Raw genomic sequence first — 10,202 nt, 5'->3', positions numbered from 1 at the left:
TCGATGCCGAATATTCCGCTCCGAATATGCTTGAATGTTGTTAGTTTAAGTTTATTTAGGTGTGTAGCCGTACTGGGGCAACACTACCGAGTCTCGTGATGGGGCTGCCATCTTATAGTGCCGAGACTCACTACCTCCTTCCCGGTTAGTATACGACCTTAGTTTCCACCGGGGTTGGTTACCCGATCTCCGCTAAAGTTACTCGTATTCCGGCTGGTACCACGAGGAGGTCGGGATCGGAGTTGCTAGATAAGAGGCTAACGACCACTATGGGGTCTATATTCCGCATTATCCGGCCGTTTACCAACCGCGCCGAGGCACTCAAAATCCGCTAAACTTTGAAACAAAACGGAGAGTACCATCATAAATAAAGGTAACTCCCCGTTTTCGTTCAAAATTTACCGGTTTTTGAGTGTCTCGGCGCCTCTGTAATCTACAGTCTCTGTATATCCACCTTATTTCGCGCGCTTAATGGCGGCTAGTGGGTACACGTTTCAAAAACGTTTATCTGCTGTTCACAACTTCGCTCACGTACGCTTCATAGTTCTACAATATGGGCAACCCCACCCCAGACGAAAATTTGTTCTATACTTTTTAGCTTGAAATTTCATAGCCAGCTGTTTAGAGCACAGGAATGTTTACGGACCATATTGTACGATCCTCGTCGTCGTCAGCAGCAGCTTAGAGCCGGGTTAGTTCTTACTGTTTTAAGCTCTATTCAACTCGATCTTGGGTTACTCGTCGCTGATTTCCCAGGTATCTGTGAAGTCGCAGTTTATTTTATTTAAAAAACAAAAAATGTCACTTTAGAACTCAACGAGCCATCTCGCACGTTCAGTCCCTCTGTTCTGGGTGCCGGTGGGGTTGTTGTGAAAAACTGTTTTCCTTACGACCTGTCCGGTACACCGTAGCTTACTAATTTTCGCCAAATGCACGTCTCCCCAAGCAGTATCTATTTATTTATTAACTTTTTTCAATGAGGCTTTCAACCACTGGTTGGTTCGCCTCAACAGCAGTATCTATTACCCTTGATTCATGCACCTCCGCTGCTCTTAGCTTTCAGCTTGTACTCCTCCAAATGTCGTCCGCAAAGGCGCGAATTGTATTGTCAAATCTATAAAAAGTATCGGTCTAGTAGGAGGTTCGTATGGCGGCTTTTGCCTTTTGATCGTAGCGTTTTGCGAAGGGTAAAGCAGTTTCGATGTCCTGTTTGAATACGCCGCTTGTTTTATCTGAGATTAAGTGCGACGGAATCTTTTACTGGATTCTCTGTGAGACAAATAGCTTTGCTAAATGTAAGAAGATTAGAACAATGTAACGTCCGTATAAATAGAATACTGTTGTCCGAGATAGTTTAGTTGCGTAATATAGATGGTCAAGTACGATCATGCGGTGTTTTATTCTGCCGAAAATTTGTCCTGTTTCGCTGTCCATTGAAAGCTGATACTATTCCTCTTATGGCCCACAGGAAAAGTTCAAAGATAGTGGGTATCGTACTTTCGTCTGCGGATTTGTGCTGTCCGTAATTGGTGAGCAGCAACAATTTACAACTGAGCATCTTGTACACGATGTAAGATTAGGCGGGTGATGTATGAAAAGCAATAAATTCTACAACTCTTAAAAATGGTCTCAAATTTGCAAATGTTGACCGATTTGGCTGAAATTTTGACCAAAAGCCTTAGGATTGAATATAAAACAAGTGATGTTGAGCTTAGGAATGTGGGTCATTTTTAAGGTCACTTTAAGGACCCCTAAAGTGAGAAAAATTTTAATTTTTGACGTAGGACTACGTCTTACGGCAAGTTTTGAGATAGGGCGTCATTCCAAAAAATCGAAAAATGCTAGCGTCACGAAAAATGAAAGGTTTTGAGCGCTAATAGCTCAGTAGTTTTCCGATCGATTTTCAATATTCTTACACCTATCGATCGGAAAATCTAAGAGTTGACCCAAATGAAGAAAAGTATGGATTCTTGATGTTGAACTATTGAAAAATTGAAAATAATGAACCTATGTTTTACCAGAATTCTCGCTTCGTGATTGGTTGGAAGATTCCTTACGATGATCTAAACCTATACCAATTTGATATCTGTGCTTGGGAAGTAAGCCAAAACAAGTGACCAAGCTTCCTCATTTCAACAAGATTTCTTAACACCGCGGTTCAACCTAGACCATTTTGATGTCCTTGCTTGGGAAGTACGCCAGAGAGAGTAACAAAGCCCCCTCGTGCCAACAGATTTCTTACGAACGTGATTAAACCTAGTCCAATTTGACGTCTGTGTTAGGGAAGTGTGCCAGAAAAAATAACACTAGTTCATTGTCCCAAACTCCCAACAGATCGCAAAGTCTTTACTGCAAGACGATTAAACCTAGGCGAACTTGATATCTGTGTTGGAAAAATGTGCTACAGCTGTACTGTTCGGTTATAATATGACTCTGTATGAATACGCATGCTTGCCTTTTCATTGGAAGTGCAGTGAAAAGATGTGCTGTTGATAAAATAGGATTGAATTGGTAAAATCCCTTCAACGTGGGAGACCATGGATAATAAAAACAATCTTTAATTTCAGTAAGGCAGCAGGAAAGCAATAGTTTGTGTTCTTGATTTTGTTAAATTGTTTTCAAATGCACAATCTTTTGAGAATTGAACGTATGCAATGTTACTACTTTGATAAATGTTACATACAACGCATGTAGCATGTATATATGTTGCATATAGCATGTATACATGAAGAATCGAATGATTACAAGCATGAATACATGCCACTATCACTACAAAGAGAGTTACGTAGTCCTGCGTCACCTATATATTCCCTAACACAGACATCAAATTGGACTAGGTTTAATCGCATTCGTAAGAAATCTTTGTCACTCTTTCTGGCGTACTTCCCAAGCAAGGACATCAAAATGGTCTAGGTTTAACCGCGGTGTTAAGAAATCTTGTTGAAATGAGGAAACTGTCACTTGTTTTGGCGTACTTCCCAAGCACAGATATCAAATTGGTATAGGTTTGAATCATCGCAAAGAATCTTCCAACCAATCACGAAGCGAGAATTCTGGTAAAACATAGATTCATTATTTTCAATTTTTCAATAGTTCAACATCAAGAATCCGTGCTTTTATTCATTTGGTTCAATTCTTAGAAGATTTACCGATCGATTGGTGTAAGAATATTGAAAATCGACCGGAAAACCGCTGGGCTATTAGCGTTCAAAACCTTTCATTTTTCGTGACGCTCGCATTTTTCGATTTTTTGGAATGACACCCTATCTCAAAACTTGCCGTAAGACGTAGTCCTACGTCAAAAGTTCGGTTCATATTTCCTGTTACGTCAGAAACTTCGTCCTCATACCGTGCTACTTCATCAAAGATGAATCTGCTGCTTGCGGATTCTGAAGAGATTCGAAAATCTCTCCCGATAAATTTCTAAATAATTTAACATCAAATAATGTTAATGCCACTTTCACACCACGTTTATCTGAATGTTTGGTTGTTGTGTTTTGTTGCGAATAGATTTTCATCAGGAGGAGGTGGAGCGCAAATGGAAAGCGAAGAATGGCGTAGGCGTATGAACCATGCACTGCAGGCACTACCTGGAATGATTCTCAAAGTACACTTGTCGAAAGTTGGGAGAGTACGATAGATCGGTCACGTCGCAAGAATACCGGATGACCGTGCAGTGAATGTCCTCTCTTCTGGACCTTCATCGGCCTTAACGGCCCCATCACGTACGCGTATATTGGGTTGAAACCGAATAAAATGTTGACGTGTCATTCAGGTCGAGCGACAAGCCCAACACCTTCTTTTGCCTGCTTGGTTCGTGGCGCTCATACACAGGCGAGAGGGTTGACCGAACATGAATTTACCAACATTTTCGGCCAACATGTTCGTATGTGTATGAGGGCCTTTAGGAATAGACAGACCCAACTTACTAGATGGCTCGACCAGGTTGAAGCCCCCTCGAAGTGGCCGCTCCAAGCAGCTGCTTGTTTTGTGGGGTTTATGCTTCCTTCAATGCTAGCTACTTTACCCACTTTGCTCCTCAATGCCAGTACTGTCTCTAATTACAGTCGTCCCTGGCGAGGCGGACCAGTATATTTAACTATAAGAGTGACTCTTTGCACTGTCAAGAGTGCTTTTATGGGGGTCATCTAGAATTGAACATGAAGGCCTGAGAATTAACCCATGCTAAAGTCAATGGCCTGATCCTACTAAATGTCGAATTTGTTTATTCAATCCGGGTTGAAACTGGATGAATTTTATCTGTCAGATAGGAGCAAATGAACACAAAAAGTTCATCCAGTTTCAACCCGGATTGAATAAACAAATTCGACATAAGATTCGAACCCACGACCACTCGCTTGTCAAAGCAGACTCGACAACCTTGCGGCTACGGAGCCCCTCTATGGCCTTCTTGGCCACTGTGAAAATGTTTTACAATCGCAGCTGCGGTACATTGGGGATGTTGGTCGAGGCCAAATGCGATCAAAACATCGCATCCTTCTTCGCGTGATACTTCTTGATGAAGGTGGCAATTTTCGGCATGCTCCATACTGTATATCTCTCCGTTCACCGCTACTTAAGAGAAAGAAGAGCGGTTTGGACATTCGCTTCTCACTAATCGTCGCAGTCACAGAAGGACCGTCTCCGGCAACTAGGAGTAGGAGATATATTCGATATCATCGCTTACCTCCTTGATGGGGGACGTGAATTACCCGGCTCCCTCCCAGTCATTGCCGTCCAGTGTCAAATAGGTTTTGGCTAAAACACGATCCCGGAAGCTGTACACGGCGAAGCTGCGCTTCCTTAATCGAGAAATTTTAGGGCATCGTCAAGCAGAACCTGAACCCGCAAAAAACTGCTGGAATTTAATTAATTTTCTTTATTAATGAGCAATTTGAAGAAAACTGGCCTTCTGCGGCGAATAAAACGGACGAGATGGCTATACAGAATATGAAGAGCAGCAAGTAAATGGTAATTAGCATTTGGTCAACCGTAAACTTAATTGAATATTTCTTCTGTATTTTATACTAATTGATCGCTAAAAAGAAAAATAATTTATGTTTTTAATACAAAATGTAATCAAACTATCCGCTCTCTTATTTGACCAAGTTTTGATTGTAATACCTTTTAATTAAAGGCGCACCGAGGCGCAATATTCCTTTATATGATTTAAAAATTTGCAGAAATATTTGTTCAACTACATGATAAAAGGAAAATATCAAATTTTTGAAAGTCGTCAGACGTCAGACCATACACCCTTCTCTAAAAGCCGCTTTATGTGATATTCTTAACCTTATAATACATCCATAATTTTATGTTTAGAGTAATTGATGGCGTTCAAGGTTTAACCGCCTGACCAACATATCAGAAATTAATCTAAAGGAACATTTACATCTAGTTTATTCCAATAATGTTGCTAAGCGAAAAAGCAGTTGCAAGAAAGAAATCATTTTCTTTAAATTGTCTTCTAGGTACTTTTCGGCACAAATTGTAGTGCGCTATATGATCTAAAGTAGTTATTTGAAATTTATTTATCCTACCAGACATTCCACAATGTTTTTCAACAAAACAGAGAAACTTTCAACGAAAAACGCAAAATACCTTGCTACACTCAAACAACGGTAATCATTCAAGTGTCTTCTGAAGCTTCCAGTACTGCTCCCGAGTACGCCAGATCCCAGTAGTGTTCGACATGATGTTTTTGGAAAAACTCCCTGGCGCTCTTCTCCATCGGAAATGATTTGTACTTAAATTCGCCGAAATGACGCCTTTGGGCGGTACCTTCCCAAACCAAAACACAAGAATTCGGTATCTCATTTCCGTCGGCATTTTTCACCAAATCTTCCTCCCATTTAATACGATGCAGCATCAATCGTTTGTATTTCTTCTGCTGCTTCGGCCCGCCCTCAACCACCACGACACAGCAGTCCCGAAAAAGGACGCAAACTCCCGTCATAAAGTACTGCTTCGCGTTGGTTTCTACCTTGTACTTTTTGCTCTGCTGATCGTGCAAATCACGAATTCGATAGACAGACACGTGCACTCCCAGCGAGGTGTCTTCTTTCATCTTGCGTACCTTTTTCTCACGACGTTGATCATCGGTAAGCTTTCGAGCCGCATTTGCTTCCTCGTGCGCTTTCTGTCGTTTGGCCATTTGCTCCCGAACGTGGGCTTCAATTTTCGTCGGATCCTGTACGGCTTCGGTGCCAAGTACCCGCATTAGATTGGAAATTCGTAGCTTTGGTTCCGGTGGTGGTTCCAATCCTAGTCGGATTTTCTCCTGTTCTTCCTTCCAAGCTTCGCGTCGATTCTGCCGGCGAAGTTTTTTACGCTCTTTCTTAGTTAGGAACACCGGTAAATAGACAGGGCGGGATGATTCGTCTAAAAATAAAAAAGAATAAAAATGGACATCTAAATTCAAAAAAGAAAACCGAAGTAACTGTGTACTGCAGTGGTACAGTATCAAGAAGTAGGTACCAGTATATTTTATTTTTTCATCAAAACTGAAAAATACCCAAGAATTCCTGTTTGCATTCATCTAGCATACTATCAGTTCCCCTTTAGAATATTATTGGACAATAAAACCCCGCGAAGAAATGAATGATTTCATACAGAAGGGTGCAACTGTTCCCTGTATTGTCTACACGTTTCTTGTCCTGCGAAGGAATAATTTCCCACGATTATTGCAAACAGGTTTCACTGCGAATGCAAAAGAAAACATGCATCAAATGAACAATATACTTACTGGGCGGTCGCATCTGTGTCGGATGCTCGATCAGATTCGTGATGGCCGATTCGCGAATCGAGATTCGACCGCTTCTATCGAGCTTATTGAGGTCATCGGTCAAAATGACCGAGTCCCACCATTCCATCTGCGGTACCTCATTGGAATGAGTATCTGCCTTCGGAGCAATCAAAGCCAACTTGGTAGCGGAGCTGATTCCAGTTTTACGCGCAATTTGGGAAATCTCATTCTGCAGCTTTTCCAGCTGAGATTTCATTCGCAAACGTTCGGCAAGCTGCTGGAATTTGCCTGGCTCGTGAAACCGAAGCGCTCGCTTGTTCCTAACTGCCGGCTTGATGGCAATTCGATCATCAAAGAAGTGCGTCTCCGCGGACTCTTCCTGCTGCTGCTTTTCGGCTTGAAGGATTTTGGTCGTTTCTCGTTTTTTTGCCCGAATATTTGCCTTCAGGGTAGGTGTCAGCTTGGGAACTTCAACAGCCTGACCACTACCGTCTACAGTTCGACCCTCGGCATCCAAAATTAAAGGCTTTGGTTTATCCTGGGCAATAGGAGGAAGAACAGCGGCTAGTGTTCCGGATAATTTGGCCCTAATCTGCTCTTGAAGCTGAGCAATTTTTCGAGAACGGTCAGGGTCAATTACAAGCGGAGTAGCGGCTGCTGCTGCTGCCGCAGTTATTTTAGCGGAAACAGCCGCCGCTGCTGCAACTGCCGAAGCAGGAGGAGTCTTTGCTGCTTTTATCGATTCGAGTTTTTTCTTCCGTTCTTCGATCTCCCTTTGGGCACTCTCCATCATTTCCTTAATTTGGTTCGTAGAGAAACTCTTGGATTCTTCCTTAGTTCCTCTACCTTCCTTCGCAATAATGCTGCTTCCATTTCCTTCCTTCCTGCTAGCTCTCTCGTCGGAGAGTTTTCTGCTACTTTCTTCATGTTTTGTCTTAACCTTTTTAATATCTTTTTCTCTAGGATCGTCTTCATGACTTCGTTTTTTGGATCTGTGCGAAGATGATTTCAGCTCGTCCAGCAAGTCTTCCACCTTATCCGAAAGACGAGAGGCCCGCTTGCTATCGATAAACGAAGATAGTTTATCTATGAGCTTTCGCCGGTCGAAGCCACTATGAAGATTGCTTTCGATTGTTGATAGCACCGACGAATCCGAATCTCCTAGTACTTTGTAAATCAGCTTGTCCAAGTTGGGACGGATGCCCTCTAGTTCACGACGCGAAAAATAGGACATCTTTCGGTATTGCAACTTTTTTCTAGGTTAGTTTCTCACTAAATGGGTCCAGAATCGGTAACACATAGAAAACTTGAATTTTTTAAACTGAAAACCACGGTTGCAGCTGTACAAACTGCATTATAGTTGCGGTAATATTAGTTAGTATTGTAATGTTAACAGACTTATAACTATAATCGTTTCACTAGTCAAATGAGCTTTACTCCACTCCTGCACCGTTCACTTTCTACGCGAGTGTTCTTTTGCAATCTGATGGCTCCTGGCTGTCAGTTTAAAATTTTGTCATAAAAACGAGACAACAATCCGAGAGCCAATACACACAAAGTTGCAACTGTTGCAATGGGAATAAATAAAAATCTTGAAAATGATCTAAAAATAATTTTACACGCATGTGTAAAATTTTACGAGCCATAATGGCGGACTTGTTCGTAATATTTGAACGGCATCTTTGACAATGCACTAAAATATCGCACGTCTTGTTTCCGCGCGTTCACGGTAAAGCGGTGTACGCTGCTGAAAAGTAATGGGTAAAAAGATAGGACAAGAAATGCTCAAGAAATCGATTTCTTTTACGATTTCTTATGCAGTACGCACCTCATAAGTATTATTATTCCACGTCCAGATGGCGAAGTTTTACACGCAAGTGAATTAAAACGTCACTTTTCCGAACGGAATAATATCTGGCGCAATTATTACCACAAGAAAAAATGACAGGTGGAGCTTGTATTCGAGTTGTCAAAATTTCTTAGGTAAATAGCAAGATTTTTGCTTGAGCCGTTTTCTTTTCAGCAGCGTACCCCGCTTAAAACTAAAGGAAAGTACGGAAAGAAAACATGCGATGTTTTAGGGAAATGTCAAGAAAGTTGTTCAAATATTACTCCATTATAGGCGTTTTTGACAAGCTATCGCCCGCTTAGAGGCGCTGCATAAAAAAAGTGATGAAAAGTAAAATCGCTGTCAAACTCCATACATTTTTGAAAAAAACTGAAATAAAATGCATTTTTTGATTAACCCTTTCAATTGTCAGGATTTTAGATAGCGAAATATTGGAAGAAATTTGTTTATCGTTAAGGTTAGTGAAAATATTCGAATTAATTAACTTTATGGCAGAAAAATGTTAATGTTTGATTTTGTACCGCATAAAACAAAAGTACATAGAGTCAGCTGTAAAGTTTACATATCCTGGATAGAGAATCACCAATTATTTTCAGTCTTCAGCGTTTTCCAATGTGTTTTTAAGTGCTAACGGATTTATTTTCTTGATTAGCATCATCTGCACCAAGAACCAAACATATAACCTATCAGTTCGTAACCATAAATACACTTGCGAAGCTCTAATAATCTCCCGAAGCAGGAACAATATATATCAAATGAAAGGTAATGCTTTTTCTTACCTCTATTATCTATTTTCATCATTCCCACTTTTGGTAATTCAATAAAATATTTCATTTAAAGTCGAGTTCCATATAGGTGCCAGCAAGCATTTTGGGAATTGCACTTTTTTTGTAGTTCCAATAATCACAACCAGGTAGCGAACGGTTGCTCTTAGTTTTGCTCGAATTCGCCTATGGCTTGTAAAAAGCTGGATTCGCGACTACGATAAGCTATCCAGCTTTTTACCAGCCATAATGACGGACGTGTTCGTAATATTTGAACAGCATTTTTGACATTTCCCTACACTGAGAAAATTTTTCGTATAGTTTCTATGTGTTTCACACATAGATTTTTTCCATTTGCCCAGTAAATGAACTTTATGTGCCAAACAGTTACCAGTTATGTGTTTTTAAAATTTACCTTTAAAATTTGCACATACTATTCATATGCATATAATTTTCATGTGTACTTCTGGGCGGATTGTGTTTATATGTCGAACATAATAATCATAAGGATTTTCATATGGAAATTTTCCATTAGTTATGTGCGGATTATTTTGAGTGTAATACATGGTTTTATACTAAATGGTTTTATATGGTTTTATACTAAAAACACGAAGCAACATTCACGCGCCACGGTGTGGCCTTGTTGCGAAACATGCTTTTTTGAAAAAATGAGTAGTTTTTGATTGGACGATGGAATTAACGCGAGTGTCCCGTCTGTTTGTCTGTGGTAGAACTAAATGCTTTAAGTGTGTGTGTGCTGTGCTGTGAATACTTCAAAGCTATTTTAGGATGGCTACATGAAGTTCTGAGGTTGGTAAACGGCTGGATAATGCGGAATATAGAC

At 40.7% G+C, this 10,202-nt stretch overlaps 1 protein-coding gene across 1 annotated transcript; it reads right to left on the bottom strand.

Moving 5' to 3' along the window:
• Positions 1-5,528: 5,528 nt before the first annotated feature.
• Positions 5,529-8,213, bottom strand: LOC128734844 (U4/U6 small nuclear ribonucleoprotein Prp3). The gene is made up of 2 exons (XM_053829219.1): positions 6,746-8,213; positions 5,529-6,381 (listed from the first exon to the last, which is right to left on the bottom strand). The coding sequence occupies exons 1-2, from the start codon at positions 7,977-7,979 to the stop codon at positions 5,630-5,632; spliced, it is 1,986 nt and encodes a 661-aa protein (XP_053685194.1). The 5' UTR covers positions 7,980-8,213; the 3' UTR covers positions 5,529-5,629.
• Between the last annotated feature and the right edge of the window lie 1,989 nt (positions 8,214-10,202).

This window comes from Sabethes cyaneus, chromosome 2 (genome assembly GCF_943734655.1).
Source record: "Sabethes cyaneus chromosome 2, idSabCyanKW18_F2, whole genome shotgun sequence".
Taxonomy (NCBI): domain Eukaryota; kingdom Metazoa; phylum Arthropoda; class Insecta; order Diptera; family Culicidae; genus Sabethes; species Sabethes cyaneus.
Note: the sequence above shows the minus strand (reverse complement) of the source record. Positions and strands in the feature narration are given on the sequence as shown.